At 40.9% G+C, this 20,279-nt stretch overlaps 2 protein-coding genes across 5 annotated transcripts in view; one reads left to right on the top strand and one right to left on the bottom strand.

Annotated features, from left to right (window-relative positions):
* Positions 1 to 579: 579 nt before the first annotated feature.
* The window catches only part of HEMK2 (HemK methyltransferase 2, ETF1 glutamine and histone H4 lysine), a 32,218-nt gene continuing 12,518 nt past the window's right edge, over positions 580 to 20,279 (top strand). Inside the window, exons 1-6 of one of the 3 annotated variants that reach the window (XM_089512147.1) lie at positions 580 to 795; positions 2,807 to 2,893; positions 5,392 to 5,482; positions 7,095 to 7,178; positions 7,362 to 7,503; positions 9,287 to 10,687. In XM_089512147.1, the coding sequence (XP_089368273.1) occupies positions 665 to 795; positions 2,807 to 2,893; positions 5,392 to 5,482; positions 7,095 to 7,178; positions 7,362 to 7,503; positions 9,287 to 9,393 (642 nt within the window). In that variant the 5' untranslated portion in view covers positions 580 to 664 and the 3' untranslated portion in view covers positions 9,394 to 10,687. Of the gene's footprint in view, positions 796 to 2,806; positions 2,894 to 5,391; positions 5,483 to 7,094; positions 7,179 to 7,361; positions 7,504 to 9,286; positions 10,688 to 20,279 lie in introns of those variants that run through there. The other 2 variants (XR_016280226.1, XM_089512148.1) reach the window with 2 other exon arrangements.
* Positions 10,787 to 20,279, bottom strand: part of LTN1 (listerin E3 ubiquitin protein ligase 1) — a 41,537-nt gene continuing 32,044 nt past the window's right edge. Inside the window, exons 24-30 of one of the 2 annotated variants that reach the window (XM_089512145.1) lie at positions 19,301 to 19,375; positions 16,956 to 17,142; positions 14,859 to 15,030; positions 14,361 to 14,581; positions 12,936 to 13,130; positions 12,098 to 12,265; positions 10,787 to 10,993 (exon numbers count right to left, since the gene is read on the bottom strand). In XM_089512145.1, coding sequence (XP_089368271.1) covers positions 10,931 to 10,993; positions 12,098 to 12,265; positions 12,936 to 13,130; positions 14,361 to 14,581; positions 14,859 to 15,030; positions 16,956 to 17,142; positions 19,301 to 19,375 — 1,081 coding nt within the window. In that variant the 3' untranslated portion in view covers positions 10,787 to 10,930. Of the gene's footprint in view, positions 10,994 to 12,097; positions 12,266 to 12,935; positions 13,131 to 14,360; positions 14,582 to 14,858; positions 15,031 to 16,955; positions 17,143 to 19,300; positions 19,376 to 20,279 lie in introns of those variants that run through there. The other variant, XM_089512146.1, reaches the window with a different exon arrangement.

Here is a 20,279-nt window from a genome sequence, read left to right as displayed (position 1 = left end):
ACAGAATTTGACGGCTCACACAATGCTAGTTTCGTTCATATTTTGGGATGTCTGTTGGGCTCCGTGCCAGGGCTCTGTGTCTTCTCCCTAATTTTTTTGCCTCCCTCCAAACCTCTGTAGCTTTAGGGAGAGGCACTGATCTATTTTGAGGGAGACCAAAGGACTGAGCCAGCGTGGTCTAGTGGTTTGGGCGCTGGACTAGGACTCTGGGAGACCAGGGTTCGAATCCCGAATCTGCCATGAGAGCCCACTGGGCGAGTCACTCTCTCTCAGCCTCAGCGTCAAACCCCCTCTGAGGAAACTTGCCAAGAAAGCCCCATGAGAGGTGCCCCTTAGGGTCATCATCAGCCGGAAACTACTCGAAGGGGGCTGTCTTTATTGAGAATCCAGTGAAGCAAAGCCGCTCTATTTAAGACGCGGCACTCTAATCGCTTAGCTCTAGGAGGAAGTGCGTCACTTCCGGTTTAAAACTGACTCCTTAAGCTCCACTGAATAAAGAACGAGGGGCGGGGCTTAAATGTCCGCCTCGCCTCGCCCTCCCCGTCGTTGGACGTGCGCAGGCGCACTACGGCTCCCCTTTTTCCCCTCGTGCCCCGCCGACGGTGACTCCACCATAGAGCTAGAAAAAGAAGGCGTGGCTGTGGCCGCGGGAGCCGCGGCCAGGATGATCCCCACCCCTTGCCACCGCCACGTAGGGCCAGAGGGGCCCTTCCGCGAGGTCTATGAGCCCGCCGAGGACACCTTCCTCCTCCTGGACGCTCTGGAGGCCGACGCGGAGGAGCTGAGGCGCGCCAGGTGAGAGGCCCAGGTGGGCCTGGCTTGGGAGAGCCAATAGGAAAAGGCGAGCGGATGCGGGGACGCTGATTGGTTCGAGGGTGGTGGTCACGTGTTATAAACCAAGTTCTAAAACGCACTGCGGAAATAAATCAACTGCGAGGGAATTCTGGGATGTGTAGTTTTTGTGAGACATTTATCCTTCTGTCAGCTCTGGTGCCACAATAAACTATAAGTCTCAATCAGGGAGACTTGAGAGATATATATATCAATATATATTCAGTATATATCTATATAGATAGATATTGCTATATTATATATATCTCAAGTCTCCCTGACTGAGAGAAGATATATTGAGAGAATATATATATATTGAGTATATATCTATATATATAGATAGATATTGATTTATTATATATATCACAAGTCTCCCTGATTGAGAGAATATATATATATATATATATATACACACACATACTCTCAATCAGGGAGACTATATATATATATATATATATATATGGGGTCTTGAAAACATTAACATTATTAATATTATTATTAATGTTTATTTATATAGCGCCATATATTACCGCCATATATTTGCATGGCACTTGACAGGCATCATCAAAACAACTTATAACCTTCCAATAGCGTACAATCTAAAAGTCATAAAACATAAAGTACACAAAATTAAGCAAGTTATGCGGTTGAAATACACACTGCAAAAACAACCAATGCATATAGTCAAATGTAAATATGATTATTAGTAGTACTTATATTGATAACAATCACACAGATCACTAGATCACACAGTTGATTTAAAATAAATTTATTTATTTATATTGAGCCATAAATTTGCAAGTCATCTCATCATGTGTATAATTACAGCGCTCTAGAAATAAAGTTTAATAATAATAATCATCATCATCATCCAGAGGGTAGCTGTGAGTCAAGATCGACTCGAAAGGAGCTAACAACAAAACAAAACAAAGGCTGCTTCCCCACAACAAACTCCCAACTCCCAGAATTCCATAGACTTGAGCCGAGACACTTAGAGCAGTGCCAAACCGGGTTATTTCTCCAGTGTGGATGCAGCCAAAATTTGAGGCAAAACTTGAATATTAATATTTATAGATTATAGGCCTGTAAAGGATGTGGCTTGTATTTATCGATGATCTCTGTTAGAGCTTTGAGAATGTTACTTGTTTATTTAAACTTTTGGAATCCAGAAAGTAGTTATTTTTAAAGCTGTGCTTCATTGTTAAAGTTCAGCAGGGGATTTCGAGACGAGATTCACCAGTGTGAAAAATAATTACTTTAAACGATGAATTTTACCACTTTTAAAAGAGAGGTTGTGAAGTTCCATAATCTGAAATGTAAGGTTCCTAATGGTTGCAATGATTCTTTTGAAGTGCAATTTATACTGTATATTCAAATCTCTCTTTTTTTTCTGCACAGATTTTACTATGAAGCTGCATTCGGAGGGGGGTGGGGCTGGAGTCTTTGTTTGTGTTATGTGCCTTAAAGTCATTTCTGACTTCTGGCCGTCAAGGTGAACCTTAGCTGATTTTTCCATGATGGGGATAGAATTCAGAGACATGGCTGTGTGAGTCTGGAATATCAGTATGGAAAGGTATCTTGCAGAACATTTGAGACTTATTGCGTGAAAGAAGTTTTAGCATGAGCTTTTGTAGACTCAGGTCCAAAACACACCGCAGAAATAATCCAGTTTGAGACTGCTTTAACTGCCCTGGTTCAGTGTTAGCAAATTCTGTTTTGGGGGAGATTTAGCTTTCTCTGTCAGAGGGCTCTGGTACCAAAATAAACAACAATTCCCAGGATTCTCTAGCACTGAGCCAGGGCAGTTAAAGCAGTCTTGAACTGGATTATTTCTACAGTGTAATTTGGACCTCAGTCTACTTCCTCAGATTCATCAAAGGTGCTCAAGAGCCCTTTGAATACTTATTTGATCTGTATGTAACATCAGAACCCTCATTCTAATCAACTTACACACTTATTTTTATGCCAAATTTAGCATTGATATCTGCCTTGAAGTAGGATGTGGATCTGGGGTAGTGTCAACTTTTCTGGCTTCAATTGTTGGACCTAAAGCATTGTATCTGTAAGTATAATCTAGTAAAAAATAATAATCTAGTGAACAAATGGGTCCTGGACCTGATTGGGCCAGATATCTCCCTGGAAGCCAAGATGACAAAGCCTAGGCTGTTGTACTTTGGACACATCACGAGATGACATGACTCATTGGAAAAAACAATAATGCTGGGAAGGGTGGAGGGAAGTAGAAAGGGAGGAAGGGTGCATGCTAGATGGATGGACTCTATTAAAGAGATCACAAGTATGAGTTTGCAGGAGCTGGGTAGAGCAGTGAAGGACAAGGGATCTTGAAGATGTCTCATCCACAGGGTCACCATGGGTCGAGACTGATTTGAGGACAGTTAACAACAACAGCAACAAATTGAAAGGTTGTGTGTGCTTAAATTAGGGAAGGGAATTGTGCAGTGCTGCAGATATTGTTGGACTCCAACTCCAAGCAACCCTAACCTCAAAGTAAATGGGGAGGCATGCTCGAGTTGCAATATAATAGAATTTGGAAGGCCACACAACCCCCACTGCAGTTTATTGTATCATCCACATCACTTTGGTAGCATTTTTACATACATACATAGGCGCGTTACAGACCGCCCCTTTGGGGCAACCTGTACCCACCCCTTTCCCCGATGGATCGGGGCCTCGGCTGAGGCCCCCGATCCGCCACTTTTCCAGGCCGCGGGAAGTGGCAAAAGGCCACTTCTCGCGGCCTGGAAAGGGTGTCCTCGGGGCTTCAGGCACCGCGGAAAGGGCGCCATTTGGAGGCGGTGTGGCCATGATGTCCTAATGGCGGCACCCATCTAGAATTTTGTACGTACTGTGTACCTACTAGGGTTGGGGGTGTCTGAAAGAGACGCCCGCGGGCAACCCTAGTACATACACAGTATGTACTAAAAGGCCCATCTGGAAAGGGCTATAGGTTCTTATTATTCTGCTTTCTTTTTTAAAAAAAACTTTGGACCTGAATGTGAGAAGTGTAATTAAAATTTTACAGAGAGATCAGTGATGCCAGTTTTAATTTATTCAGTAAAACCACTCAGGCCAGAGAAAATGCAGTTTGAAGCAAAACAGTGTTAATGCTGTTCTGCAAACTAATGGGTCATTTCAGATTCCCTGCCAACTCCTAGTTCATGTTAACTGTATTTTAAATCCTAATCCATTGAGTTTCATCTGTAAAGTAACCAAGTCATGCTTCTGATCATTTTGTAAGTTTAGTTTTCTATCCTAAATCACACAATTATTTTAAGATAAAGATTCATTAAAAATTCCTCATGTGGTTATTAATACCAGAGAACTGGAGATGAGTGGAAGTGTTACCCATGCTGCTCCATATAAATTTTGGTATAAATGATAGCCCTTAATGACCCCTAGATGAACTCTAATAGCCTGTCCACCATTGCCAGCAAGGCATGAGGACATGTACACACACCCCTGAGGGGCACCCACATTATCATATCTGGGGAAGTCGCATAAAGGGATTATCTTAAGCTGGGAAGAGTAAAAGGTTTACCTTCCTTGAAGCCATCACCCCCCTCCTCGAGCCTATTGTCCAAGCAGCTTAAGACCACTAAGACAATCAGACAGGGACATCCAGGTGAAAAGAAAGTCATTAAACACCTTTGTTCTCACCATCAAGCACCTTTGCCAAAGGCAAGATTTTGCCTATAAATATCATCAGATTTGCCTGTTCACTGGGCCAGTCTGGATTTCAGGGGGAAGCTCTGTCCCTTTGAATCCTGGCGCCTGGCCAGTCATTCCATGGCTGAGCCTCATGCCATCCTCATCATATTCCATTTGGATTCCTGGAGGGAGTCTACATTCTGGTACATATCACCCCAGTGATGCCTAAAATCCTATTCCATGCTAACCTATGCTTTTCCTGAGCCTTGTATGTGTGTGTGTATGCTAGTGAATCGTATGTGTTTTTCCCTTTATAAATAAATTGGTTATTAATTCTATAAGTCTGTCTCAGCTCCATTTATTGGGATCCCCTGGTCTACTCCGTATACACAACGGGAGACGATTCTGCAAGGGCTGTCGTAGCAGGCCCTCCTCTTGCAATATTTGAGCTAATAACAATAATAATAAAATTCCCCTGAACGGACCCTTGGCTACAGAAGCACTTACCTTGCCAAATTCTAATTAAAAATATTTGAATTCTGTAGACAGTCAGGGCTAGCATGATATCTCAACAGTTGCAAATTAAAGAGAAACTCTTTCTTACTAGGAACTTCAATTTGCAGATGTTATGCATCTTATTGTGAGAAGTCCTTTTTTACAAGGAGCATATATATCCCCCGTTACAACTGCTTCACTGAACACTTGTCTGTTTCTGGGTACAATTCAAAATGCTTGTTTTTAATTATGTTGTGAACCACCTTGGGTCCTTCTTGTGGAGGAAGGCAGAATACAAATCAAATAAATAAACCTTGTCTAAAACAAATCCTTCTTTTTTCACTTTACCAAATATAAGTAGTATTAACTGAAATGTGACTCATTTTACTCTTACAGGTGTACTGATATCAATCCTTTGGCAGGTCTGTGCACAGTGGAGACAGCTATGCGTAATAATGTTGATATTCAGCCCATAATTACTGATCTGGTGAGAGTCAAATTATAAATGATCCTTCTGATAGGTCAGCAGTTTTTACAGTTGAGGAGTATTAAAATAACTGCATTATACCACTTAGGTTAATCATGCCACAATAGTATTGCCATACTTTAAACTAGGTTCCTGCAAACTTACCTATTCATGCAGATTTTCTATCATATTGAAAGATAACATAGGGGTGGGGGTAGTATCATAGTTAGAAGAGACCTCAAGGGCCATCAAATCCAATCCCCCAGCCATGTAGGAAAACATAATCAAAGCAGCCCTGACAGATGGCCATTCAGACTGTTTAAAAATCTGCAGAGGAGACTCCACCACTCTCTGAGGCAGAGTATTCCACTGTTGAACAGCTCTTACTGTCAGGAAGTTCTTCCTAATGTTGAGGTGGAATCTCTACTCCTGTAGTTTGAACCCATTGGTCCTAGTACTATGGAGGTGGGATTTCTATGGCCTTCCACAGGTTGTTGGACTGCAAATCACAGCTGTCCTTGAGAATATAGTGGGTGGGGAGGTTGGCTGGAAGCTGAAGGGCTGCGTAAGTCCCATCTCTGTTGCACCAGTTGCCTGTTATTGCAACACAAGGAAGTGTATTTTCTGAACTCTCACAACTTGCCTTATACTGGTGGTGTTAGTAATGTTTGGCTTTGGCAGTTTTGTGACTCCTAGTTTGCATGTGGAAAAAGGGATTATCAAAAAGTCCTCAGCAGAAAATTGACACTGGGAGGGTGGGGCTCAAATTGTAGGTTTCCTTTTTTCATTCCTGGCCCAAAGCATTAGGAAGCTGGAGAGAAGTTATTGGAGTAAATACAACATGGTGAAGACTGACAGGTGGGAGTTCAGGAGTGTTTGTCCTTTGAATTAACAATTGTTTCAGGTAAAGCTTTGAATCCTAATCGCAACTCCTTTGTAAAACAGTTTATTCTCACATAACACTTGTAACTGTAACTCATTGAAGTGCTCTGTAAGTATTGTTTTTATGTGGAGGTAATCTTTACATTCATAGTAATAGGAAAACTACCCCAATTTGGTAGCTTGGCAAGTTTATTGAAAACATGAGTCCACTGTACCTTTATATGTGGACTTTTTGTGCTTTTCTTGAAGCATAACTGTTACAAGACAAGCTTTAGATTTACTATGCGTTTTGATAATAAGCCAGTCTTTTCACACGAATAGAAGCTATGTGGATCAGTGGTTAAGACACTGACTCTGATGATGGCAAGTGCCATGGGGAGTGAAGTCCCAGCTTCTGCCAACCTAGCAGTTCGAAAGCATGTAAAAGTGCAAGTAGATAGATACCCTTCGGTGGGAAGGTAACAGCGTTATGTGCAGTCATGCTAGCCACATGATCACAGTTGTTTTTGACAATGCTGGCTCTTCGGCTTAACAATGGAGATGAGCACCACCCCCTACAGTCGGACACAACTTGACAACTTTGTCAAAGGAGAATTTACTTTTTACTCAAACTAAGGACTTTGTATATATCTAAAGTTTTCCTAAAACATCTTACTGACTCACAAAGGAACACTAATTTTGCATGAAGACATAATGTATGGATGTTTCACTTACCTATTTTTCATGCTATTTTATTTCACCCTATGTCTAGATAACCGGATTGTTGCCACGACTGCATGGGAAAGTTGACCTACTACTATTTAATCCACCCTATGTGGTAACTCCTTCTGCTGAGGTAAGAATTGTGAGAATGCATTTGAGAAAATCATTTATCAACCTACTGCATGTGGGGCAGTAGGTCATCAATTGAATTTGCAGAATTGTACCTGTCTGAAAGTGTCAAAGAAGTTGAGCTTTATTGTTTAAAGCTGATATAAGTGTGGTCAAACTGGAACTTTTCCTGTTTTATCTATTTTAGATACAAAGTCATGGAATAGAGGCAGCTTGGGCTGGAGGTAAAAATGGCAGAGAAGTTATGGACAGACTTCTTCCACTGGTGCCAGACTTGCTTTCAGTAAAAGGATTGTTTTACATAGTTACGATCCAAGAAAATAATCCAGGTAGGAAAGAAAGTTTGGCGGGATACAAACGGGCAGGGGAAGACGTCTTGGAGGTGTAGTCTGCTGAATACGGAGCCTCCAGACCGCCCGCCCCGGGGGCGTGGCTCAGGAGATGGGGCTTCCACATGGGGGGCAGTGAAGACGCCTCACCTGGGGCCGTTTCTGACCCGCAGTTTCCAAACCGCCGCCTCGGAGGACGCTGCAAAGAGAGAGGCAGCTTCCTCACGGGCGGCCAAAAACGGGTCTTTTTTTTTCCTTTGCCGGCTGGCGGATGCGCAGCTGCAGCGCTAAGCAGCGGCGGCAGAAAGCCTATGTGCACATTTAAAGTGCCCAAGCCCCTTTAAAACTTTTCCCCCCACTCTGCCCAAGAACAATGGTAGTCTCCTGCCAGCTGGTGATCAGCTGGTGTTGGCATCCTTGTCCTCTTGCACTTTGCCAGTGTCACCAGCATCATGGATGCCTCCTCTCCTTTGGTCCCCGCGCTCCTGCTGAATCTGCAATGCACAGCCACAGCTGTCGCCGCTGCCACCGCTGTCCCCCTGCCATCCCCCATCACCTCCCTTGTACATATGTAAATATTTACAGTTTTAGCGGTTTTTATTGTTAGGTGAAAATGGCACAGGAATGTGTGTAGGGGCTCACTTTAAAGTCCAAACTTTCCAAGCAGCGCATGCGTACATGTTGCTCTAGGGTTAGGGTTAGAGTTAGGGTTAGGAGTCTTAAAATGCGCTGCAGCTGTGCTGCAGCTTCCACACCTGCATGGCAGCTGACGCTGCAATTAAAGCCTGACTGCAAACTGCGCATGTTCCAGGACCCCGACTCATTATGCGATGCAGCTGACTCGGAGCTTTTAAATGGGCAACTTAAATTAGCGGCGTAGCAATTCTGGCGTACCGGTGCAGCAGCTTACAGACGGAGCTGCGCAGCTGCGCATCAAACGGAAAAGAAGCGGAGAAAAGCAGCACCTTTTTAATGCCGCTTCTTCCCGCTTGGGGCGTGCGGGGGGCGTGTTCATGGCGGCATTCAGGTAAGGCCCGTCTGAAGGCTCTACCTTCATGACGTCATGAACACACCCCTTTTTGCCCATCTGTATCCCGCCTTTGTTTCTTTTTTGTTGTTAAATGTATGAATACACTGGTCCTCTTTGATAATATCCTAAAAAAAATACAAATTACTCTTCATTTATTGTGTTAAATCATATCATTTAGAGGAAGCCTTCCAAATAAACAGGTAATGCTTATGAGTCTTGGAGATGGCTTCACACCAAGCTGGATTGTCTCTGTGTGTATGGTCCAAACTATGTTATCCTAAAGAATATATAGCATTCAGCAGTTGCTATTAAGACATTATGGAAAGCCTTTGTAAGGAATAAAGATGGCCTTTTGTGCATTTACCAGAGCCTGGAAATTCTATTGAAAAAGCCAGTTCTAGTATTACCTGTTTTTAGAAGAAATTGTTACCTACTAGTTCCATTGAGTAGTGCTACCTATCACATTGATTTCAAAAACTTTAAAAATACAAAGACGACTAAATGGCACAACCTCCCTTATGACCTACAGCTGGCAGTTTTTACTAGTCTCTAATGCTCTCCTCCCCATTTTATAGCTGTTTGCCTGCCAGTAATGATCATCAAGTGTCAATATTTCTGCATTCCTATTTGCCAAATAAGCAGATAATAGGTTTAGCTGAAGATTATTTAATAATAACGATGAGGATGAGGATGACAGAAAAATTTTAGCCTACTCCTTTGAAAATTACTGTAACTTGTCATTTTAAATTGCAGATGAAATTATTCAGATTTTGCAGAAGCGTGGTTTAAAAGGTACCAAAGTACTTTACAGACAAGCAGGAAGAGAGAATCTTTCAGTACTCAAATTTTGCAAGTCCTGAAGATGAGCCCTGCTGCTTATTGTCTTGGAAAGCAAAAGGGCATTTGGTGCAGTAGCCCAACAGAGGGAAGGAGGGTAATTCTGAGAAGCGACTTGCTGCAAATTTTATGGCCTATCACAAGATATGCAGCTATCTTGTTGCTATCATCTGGGTGGATGGACAAGCTGCACAGTGCACAAGAGACTGGTAAATGTACTGTCCCACAGACACAGTTGTTCCACAGCCACTGTGGAATTCATTCTCTGCTGGCTTTCTGTCTTTAGCATTCCAATGGCTGATGCAATAGTACTCAATGGAGACCAGAAGATAAAAGTCTTTATTAGAGCTATGCTAGTATCTCCTACTTCAGTCCCTGCATGCTATCCCAGAACACTCCCTGCTGCTATCTTAACTGGGCTAAAGAGCATCATGAATTTGTAATATCAATGACTGGACTGGAATCTACAAACAATGCACAATCAATACAATTTAGTTAAGCTGAACAATCTAAAATAACCGTGAATTAAAGTGACAGGATTATATAAGTTTTAAAAATACTGTCATCATGAACTGAAATTGCTTATTTTTTTACTGATTTTCTTTTAATTAAATGAAGCTACTACCTGTGCCACTTCAGTAAAGCCAGCAGAATCAATGTGGATTTGTAGACAGTGGAGGCCAATGGAAACTAAAGAAAGATCTGGTGACTGTGTGTGAAATTATTAATAAATATTTAACTTCCACTATTACAGTTTAAGATATTTGATGTACTTTTCCCAAACGGGTGAGTACAAGACAGGATTTTTAAAAAAAAATTTCACTGAAGGAGTCCTAGCACAGGACAGGGTGGAGCTTAAAATGAGATAAACTGAGCTCAACTAGAATTTATTTCTAGGCTTAAATTTATATAATTTATAAATTTATATAAAATACACCCCACTACCAAAAAAAAACTTCCATAGTGTATTTTAAGTAATACACTAAGTAATACTCTTCACTTTTTTTTAACTTTTAATACTTATTTCAATCATGATTTGTAACCTAGCAAGCTCACAATCTTTTCTTCATTTGCTGCTGAATACTTTAGCTTCAATCAGTTGTACACACGTAACCTGGGAGTAGGTTCCACTGGACTCAGTGATAGTTATAAATAGACATGCATAGGATTGAACGGGATCTAAGCTCGTGGTTTTGTGATTCTGCCAGTGGAATCAGAAGAGGGCAATCTACCTGCTCTGCACTCCAAAAACCTGCTGCAGAGGGCTGCCAAACCCTTCAATGCTGCTGTGAGGGGATGAAACATTGGTCAACGGTGCACATGCTTTTACACACTCATCCATTTTCATAAGAAATATCAGAATACTCTATTTTAATATATAAATAAGTAATCTTGAAAACAATGCCATATACAATATTTAAGTTGCACTGATCAACCAACTTAAGATTTTTATTTGTAAATACAGCTAAAACAAATTAGCTTCTTTCACAGCTAAATCCTGTTGTAATCCATTGCCTGTTTTCTTTGAGAAACTCTCTGAATCAGAGAAGACAATATATTTCAGAAGAAGGTCTCTCGACAGAGGGGACAGGTAGACTTGTTACTAGATGTAAACCATTTGTACTAGAAAAAAGAAAATCAGGCATTAATCAGCTTTGTTTGCCATATATTTAGCAAAGTTAATTTGACTTGATCAAACTCTGTAAAAAATAATTCAGTAAACAATACATGTATAATTTCTGAAATTAAAATAAAGACATTAGCCTAAAAAGGTCTTTTGGCCATGTGGATCCCTCATGTTTTTAATTGTAGGAATTCCACTATATTCTATGTTTTCTATGGCCATGTTGGCTAGAAATTGTGGGGTTCAGTCCAACACATCCAAAAAGCCCTATGTGATGGAGTAGCTACACAGACTTGGCTGCCCACAGTTCAGACAAACTGAGTTGGGGGGCTGCAGAGGAACTAGAAGGTATAAAAGCAGGAGTGAGTGACTGAGAGATGGTCTTCAGTGAGAGTGAGATAACGAATTTGACTCAGAGTCAGAGAGGGATTCTGTCTAGGATCGGGAGTCTCTTAAGAAAGTCCAAAGGGGATTGTGATAAGCCTACAAGTGTATGCTAACGTAACCACACTGAGTTGAAGTAACCCACCTAAGATACTTTCTTGCTTTATGTTATTTAATAAAGTTACTATTTATGTTTTATAACATGTTTCTGAGTAAATAGACATTATAAACAAAAGCAAGCACACTACCTAAGATATTGAATTGGTTTGGAGAAGACACTTGGGACCCTGCCTTATACACTTAGGGAGAATGTTAAAAGGATAAAAACAAGACAGGTGTTAGTGACTAGGGCCATTTGGTGCAGAAAAGGTAAATTTAACCTCAGGCATATAAGGAAAGTCCTGTCACACCTTCTGTTAAGGAAGACGGAGCTAACACATCTTTAAAGTATGTATATTTTTAAAAATGACATTACTCTCAGTTTTGGTATATGTAAATGGAATCTGCATGATTTACTTAGAGTCCATTAAAAGTGTGAAATAATACAGAAGGAAACTGCTTTCTTGAGAGAAATGAGGATCATTTCAGTTTTGTTAAAGTGATTCAGCTTCAACAATTCTGACTTTACTACAGGTCCCTAAAGCCTTGTGAGTATAAAGGGGTTTTAAAATTATTATTTATTTAAAACTTGGTTCAATGTCTGTCTAGTAGTTACTTACCAAACATGCTGAATGGAACTTTTTCTTGCATGTTCTGCAAGCTTTTTTGGGGAGCGAATAGTTAGAGCCGTGGATGACCGAGAAACAGATCATGCAATCTTCCACACCCTCAAAACGTTTATCCACATTGTTTTTCCATAATGCTAAACCTTCCATAATGCTTCCATTCTAAAAAGAAAGTAAGAGTCTGTTAATAATGTGTTGCTTCAAACATTTGGCTTTTCTGTATTCCATCCACACTGATTTCACAATTTTTATGCAAAGTTATACTATAGCTGAAAATGCTTTAAGGCATGCATGCAACATCACATTACCCCTGCTCATGTCTAGGCCTAATGTGAAAACAAGGGGACATACACCAATTCTGTCCACTGCCCTGTTCCCATCAGTTTCAACTCTTGTGTTGAGCAGTAAGTTCTGAAAAGGAGTTCTATTCCTATTACAAGTAGAGTGTATATTCCTGATCAGTATGGCAAGATCTGAACTGAAGCAAGCAGGGCTGGCATATATTGGAAAATGTATAGCCCAAAGGTCCTACTCCCCGGCTGAACTACTTTGGTTTAACACTTCAATAGAGCTGTGAATTTCCTGGCTGACAATAAGATACAAGAGAACTGTACTAATGCTGTTCTGGCCATATATAATCTGGATATTTTAATCCAAAAAGTAACTTCTACAAGGTCTGGCCAAATTGTGAAGAACAGTACCCTTTTAGTTCTCCTGTAACCTTTTATTCCCCAAACCAGATCTAATTAGTTAACCTGCAGGCAATATTATATGGCAGGGACTAGTCTACTATGAAGTTTCTAGGAACAAGGCATTTTTAGGGAAAGCATACTTGGTGAGTGAGGTATGTACTCAGCTGTAGCATCCAGTTGCGCCATTGCTGAACTGCCACCCCAACTCTCTTTCCACTTTCAACAATGATGGAGCCCAAGGGATAATTGGGAGGCAACTGTATTATCAGTTCAATGAATATATCATCAACTGAGTAGGTAGCAATGACTTCTCGAGTAGCAGATCGAGCTTTTACCTATAGAAAGAGTGTGGACATAAAACAACTCATTTTCAAAATAGACCTGTCATACTAGACAATTTAAAACACACACCAAAATTATATATTTACAGTAGTATCATTGCAACCCTCCCCTGACAGGTGTCAAATTGTAATACATGTAGAACTGAATGAATACAAGGTAGATTTAAATAATATTATGCTGAAGTGGTAATAACAAACACACTAACACCTTACATTCTATAGAAAACATTGATTACTACTATGATTTGTGCAACATTAACCAGAAGACTGAAATTAATAATAATAATAATAATAATAATAATAATAATAATAATGTTTATTTATATTTCCCGCCTCTCCCAAGGATCAAGGCTGGATTACATCAATAAAATAATACAATAATACAAATAATACAATAAAACACTAATACTGAATTTACCACATTCCTATTAGTTCTCTAAAAAACAGTTCATCAGTAGCCAATAATCATAGTCAGGAGTGAAACATTATCATAAGCTTTTATATGGAGTCTGATGGATAAGCCCGCCGGAAGAGATCCGTTTTGAGTGACTTCTTAAAGGCCTCTAAGGTATTGATGAGATGGATCTCTTCGCGTAGGCTATTCCATAATTTTGGAACCGCAGCTGTAAACGCCCTATGAGAAGTTGTTGTTAACCTAGTATTATGATGTTCCAATAAGTACTTCCCTGATGTTCTGAGAGTGTGGGACGGAGTGTGTAGGGAGAGGCGTTCCCGCAAGTAACTTGGGCCCGAGCCATGTAGGGCTTTAAAGGTAATAACCAACACCTTGTATTGCGCCTGATAAAAATAGCTGACTGCAGACATTATCAAGAAGAAGGGCCCCCCCTCCAGTCCATCTGCCATGGTCCAGGCCTCCAAGAGAGAGGTTTGCTGGACTTTCCCCCTTCCCTACTTCCATTCCTTTCTCCTTTCGTGTCTTGTCTTTTTAGATTGTAAGCCTGAGGGCAGAAAAATATCTAATTTAAAATAATATAAGCTGCTCTGATAGCCTTTTGGCTGAAGAGCGGGGTATAAATACTAAAAATAAATAAATAAATAAATAAATAATCTGCTTTCCTAAGCTCATGACAATACTAGAATTTTTAACAGGGAACAGCTACGTATGTGCATCGAATTTAGAGTCACATAATTTCATGTTAGCACAACAGCAACGCTATCCTGAAATAACTATGATGAAATAAAGTAAGATAAGGAAATACAAACCATCATGCCATTAAACAACTGTGTACTAGTTTGGACAGAAGATATTTCTTGTGAAGAAAGTACACTGCTGACATATTTGCTGGTAAATTTATCTACAATGTTGAAGACTCGTTTCTCACAGCTATTCCACCAAAGGCGAACCATGGCTGGCAAATCCTTTAATGTCATGCAGTAAACAGAGCAAGCCAAATGTGGGATGTGTGATGACAGTCCTGATGTATCTGGATAAGAAATGTGTGTAGAAAGAAGAACAGTGTTTAAAGCATATTTCTATCATAGATGTTCCACACTAAGCCACTTTATCTCTCAATGTGACAGTGCAACCTAGGGATTGCCCTAAAGGACATGTTTAATCCTAGTCATTTTCCAACAATAAATCATGCTTCTAAGGTGAGCCAGTGAAAACTTTTTAAAATCATTTTTTTTCAGAATACAATATATTTGATACTTTAAAAGACTGAAATGGCTAGCATCAAAGTTAAAAATATTTGGACCAACCTTTAATGTCTAAATCAAGCTCTTCTGTAAAATATGTTTTTACATCCTTATTTGGAAGTTCAATTGCTGATACTGGTAAGGTTGGGTTTTCTGGCATAAGTCTGAACAGGTGATATAATAGTTTGTTCAAACTCTTAGTTCTTCGAAGGTATTGTGAATAGAGAGCCCGCAGCTGGTTGTGAAGAAAAAAGTAAAAATTATTCCATATAAAACTTTTGCTCAGAAGTAAGTGAACTGAAAGAATGTATACAATAGATTTAAATGAGATTCAGTCGATAAGAATATTTTTGTATGAAACCATACTACATACTAACAAAGGTCCATACCAAAAACCCCAGATGACCATACTACATACTGCAAGTAAACTAATGGAACCTGCTTGTTAAGCTATTTAAAAAGCAAGATCAAAATCTCAATTGAGCATTATATGAAACACATAGAAAATTGGCATCCTTTCACATTATTTTAAAGCACAAAATTGTGCTTAATGTTTACAAAGCAAATAGGAAATTTATACTGTATATGTGTACCTTTAAAAGTCTCTTATTTAATCAGTCATTTCTAATGCAAGCACGATAAAATATCTTGATAAAAGAAAAACTTTTATCCAGATGAGGAAAAGAAAAGTGCCATTGCACTTCCCAATCTTTTCATATACAAAAATGTGACCAACATGAATGCAGATTGTACATGACAATAGATATCTGTCCAAACAAGAATAGGAATAATCACAATTATTTTTCTAATTCACAGGACAATATTCTGTATGGCGGGACACAGATGGGCAGGGGAAGATGTCTTGGAGGTGTATTCTGCTGAATACGGAGCCTCCAGACCGCCCGCCCCGGGGGCGTGGCTCAGGAGATGGGGCTTCCACATGGGGGGCAGTGAAGACGCCTCACCTGGGGCCGTTTCTGACCCGCAGTTTCCAAACCGCCGCCTCGGAGGACGCTGCAAAGAGAGAGGCAGCTTCCTCACGGGCGGCCAAAAACGGGGCTTTTTTTTTTCCTTTGCCGGCTGGCGGATGCGCAGCTGCGCAGCTGCAGCGCTAAGCAGCGGCGGCAGAAAGCCTATGGGCACATTTAAAGTGCCCAAGCCCCTTTAAACTTTTCCCCCCGCTCTGCCCAAGAACAATAGTGGTCTCCTGCCAGCTGGTGATCAGCTGGTGTTGGCATCCTTGTCCGCTTGCACTTTGCCAGTGTCACCAGCATCATGGATGCCTCCTCTCCTTTGGTCCCCGCGCTCCTGCTGAATCTGCAATGCGCAGCCACAGCTATCGCCGCTGCCACCGCTGTCCCCCTGCCATCCCCCATCACCTCCCTTGTACATATGTAAATATTTACAGTTTTAGCGGTTTTTATTGTTAGGTGAAAATGGCACAGGAATGTGTGTAGGGGCTCACTTTAAAGTCCAAACTTTCCAAGCAGCGCATGCGTACATGTTGCTCTAGGGTTAGGGCTAGGGTTAGGGTTACGAGTCTTAAAATGCGCTGCAGCTGTGCTGCAGCTTCCACACCTGCATGGCAGCTGACGCTGCAATTAAAGCCAGACTGCAAACTGTGCATGTTCCAGGACCCCGACTCATTATGCGACGCAGCAGACACGGAGCTTTTAAATGGGCAACTTAAATTAGCGGCGTAGCAATTCTGACGTACCGGTGCAGCAGCTTACAGACAGAGCTGCGCAGCTGCGCATCAAACGGAAAAGAAGCGGAGAAAAGCAGCACCTTTTTAATGCCGCCTCTTCCCGCTTGGGGCGTGTGGGGGGTGTGTTCATGGCGGCATTCAGGTAAGGCCCGTCTGAAGGCTCTACCTTCATGACGTCATGAATACACCCCTTTTTGCCCGTCTGTATCCCGCCTATATATCTTTCTATACTGGTTAAAGAGACAAAATTAGCAGGAGTACTGTAAGAGACAGTTTTAAATCCAAATTGTGGAGAAGCAGTAATATATTTATTTATATTATTCCTAATTTTCCAAAAGAGAAGATTCTTGATTTTCTGCAGATATTTAGCAAGAGGAACTCTGCAAGCAAACTGAACTGGTTTGTTCCTAAAATGTGTGGAAATGAGAGTTTTTGTATGGCTTTTTTTTAACCTGAGAAGATGCTGCTTTGAAGAAAGTTAGTATTAATTTCCAGGTGAGAAGATATCCTAAAACAAGACAAAATTCTTCACTCATCGGTTGAACAACTGCAAACTCTCCAACTGGGATGAATTCTAGGATGTTTTCTAGTAAGTCTTCTTGCACGGCAAGAACATTCATAAGAGCTGCTGGTGGGGACCTAAAACGAAGGCAGAGAGTTAAATTCCATCTTCTACTGAAGTACTGAATGATTTTCCTCTTAGAAAAAGACACTGCATCTAGCTTCATGAAAGAAACCACCATCAGATTCTTATTATATGACCTGGACATGCAATCAATCCTACTGACTGTGCCCACAATTGGGAATGAACAAAGCAATATACCACTCCAGGATAAACAACAGCCATAAGAAATCGTGAGACTTCAGTTTGAAAACCTCAAGACAGGGTCAGGGATTGAAGTAGTGAATGGTATGCAGCCCACACAATAGCTAACTTTTGGGGCTTTACAGACAGCCCCTAAGGAGCGGTGGGGCCCCGCCACTTTCCTTGCCAGACTGGGGATGCAGCAACCGCAAAAAGAAGCTGCAAAAAGAAGCTTCTTTTTGTGCCGTGGAAAGAGCACCATAATCGCTGACACCACGGCTTTTGGTGCTCCTTTGGCACAGTGCATGTACATGCTGCGCCAAGGGAGTGCTGTCAACTCAGCGCCGTGCAGTTGGGCACACGGCATCATGCTGGCATGGGGGCGGAGTCAGGGCAAGCAGCATGCAGTCAACTCTGCCCCAATGCCGGCATTTATTGCTGGTCTCTTTAGGGCCTTTTGTTAAGAAAGAGGAGGCTATCAGAAAGTGAGCGGCACACACTCAAGAGTTTGATTAGTCCCTTTCGGTAGTAGCTTCTGCAACTGTTATGATTTGTTTTGCAGTTTTGGGCCTCGGCACAAAACAACATCATAGGTACATCTTATCACTTGTGTCTCTGAATAACATCATCCCTTAATATAAATAAAAATACTATGACACTAGGCCAAGTTCTAGTTTGAAGCCAATTTAATAAAAGTTCTGCCAGTATTCCTATTGGCGGGTAGCTACCCCGTGCATCCCACAGATTATCAATAGCCTGTCTGGTTGCAAGATACATAACTTGTACCATTGCATTACTGGTGAATTAGGAACTTTGGATATGGTGTTATTGGATACTTCCCTATGCGTGTTTGTAAAGCACCCCAACAGGGATCAAGCCAAAGCACTTTTATGCACTTCCATTCTTACTATTATAGGCAGAGATCCCATATCACACCAGTAGAAACATAAATGTAGCTAGGAATGACCTGAACTCCTGAACCTGCCTTAAACTCCAGAGAATCATTCCAAGCAACAGAGGTCTGCAGTGTGACTGAGTGGATTGATGTTTCCCAACATGGGATTATTTATTTATTTATTTATTTATTTATTTATTTATTATCCCAGCACAGGATATTTGAAAAGCCACCCTGAATCCCATCTTGGGAGAAAGGTGGGATATAAATTTAATAAATTAAACAAATATAATAAAATTAAAAACACTACACACATACACAGCCCATTAAAAGCTTTATCTGCTGCATACACTAAAAGCCAAATGCTTCCATAAGTAAAAAGATCTTTACCTGCTGCTGGAAAGATAGCAGGGAAGCCAATTGGGAACAGAGTTCCATAACTTGGGAACAGCCACAGAGAAGACTCTCTCTTGTGTTCTTACCAGAGCTGCCTGGGATGGTTATGGGACCAAGAGAAAGCCTTCCCCTGCAGATCTTACAGCATGGGCAGTTTCATATAGGGAGATACTGTTTTTCAAATATTATGGACCTAAGCTATGTAGGGCTATAAAAGTCATAGCCAGAGCTTTGAATTCTGTCCAGAAATGGATCAGCAGCAGCAATGCAGTTGTTTTAGCAGGGAGGTTATATGATCCCTATAACCTGCCAGCCAGCCCCTCTGATTTCCAAGCTGCTTCTCCTCACTGAATTGCAGCTCAAGGACAGGAGGGAGCTGGCTGCATCATCCTGAAGCTCCCTGCTCCAGTATGCTGCACAAATTGTTGCTCAGAGTTGCTCTGTGGAGTTCAAGGAGGACTAAAGAGGGCATTTATGATAATGGTAATACTGTCACAATTGTGAATATGAAGCACAACTGAATAATGAGTTGTTACAGATACATAACTGCAATAAAGAATGACAGTCATAGCCTTTTAACAGATACATAACTGCAAAAAAGAATGACAGCCATAGCCTTTAAAATGTATTAAAAGTTTAGTGTTTGAAACATTTTAAAGATTCTACAGCATCAATAATCAGAAAAGTAAAATAAAACATACAGTAATGGCTCTTCTTCCTCATCACCATAGGATTTCAGATTGACATCGTCAAATTTAGGTAATTCACACATTAACCTAAGGTTTGAAAAAAGGGGAAACAATGAAAACAATATTTTATATTTTATTACTGAAGATTTAACTGATTCTGAAAACTGAGTATTATGTATTATAATCACTGCTTTACAGAAGTGCTACATGCAAACTTGATTATTATTTAGGAGAAAGTGGTACCTCAGACCAAATATGTATTAGTGACACGAACAGGATTATATTTTTGGACAACAGGTTGACTGCTATCACTTTATTCTGCTCATGAACTGCTACAGTCAATGGAAGCAGAAGGGGGAAGATTCCACACCATGCTATGTGCCCTCAAAATCTGCTCTAACCCTCTGAGCCTATACAAGTATCTGTCATCCTTATCCTCACTATTAATATTTATTTTACTAACTCCTGTATATAACAAAGAAAGAAAGGAATAATTCACAATTAGGAAAGGGGATGGGCAGAGGGATGAAAGCTCCCTTTGCTCTTCTACTTTTTTTGTATGCTCACAGCAGCTAAGATTTCTATAAGATGCCTCTAGGGAAGAATTTATAGAGGGATCTAGTAAGTCCCCAAAAGACAAATCTGCTGTGCTTAGACAGGAAGTTACCCAATAGATGCCTCTGAATCACCTCATTCATCCCAGGAACTCTCTGGGGTATCTGGGCTTGGGACAGAGGCAACAGCTGAGGACTGTGTTATTCCGTTTCTAAAGCTGGCATCAACATCAAGCTCTAGGAAGCAGGGAAGGTTGAGCACTTAGAATTCATCAACTTGGACCAAGACTGCAACTAGCATGTTTTGGTATCCCACCCAGGGAGAGGTCAATTTGGTTTTGTAATTTTATTCCAAAATATCCCCAACAGAACTCTAGGAGGAGTGGGGGGCATTTCCACCACATTTCAGTTCCACCCTGGGCCAATTTTGGTCTGAG

The sequence above is a fragment of the Sceloporus occidentalis genome, unplaced genomic scaffold (assembly GCF_023333645.1).
Source record: "Sceloporus occidentalis isolate IW3139 unplaced genomic scaffold, rSceOcc1.0.p SCAF_2, whole genome shotgun sequence".
In the NCBI taxonomy this organism is placed as follows: Eukaryota; Metazoa; Chordata; class Lepidosauria; order Squamata; family Phrynosomatidae; genus Sceloporus; species Sceloporus occidentalis.
Note: the sequence above shows the minus strand (reverse complement) of the source record. Positions and strands in the feature narration are given on the sequence as shown.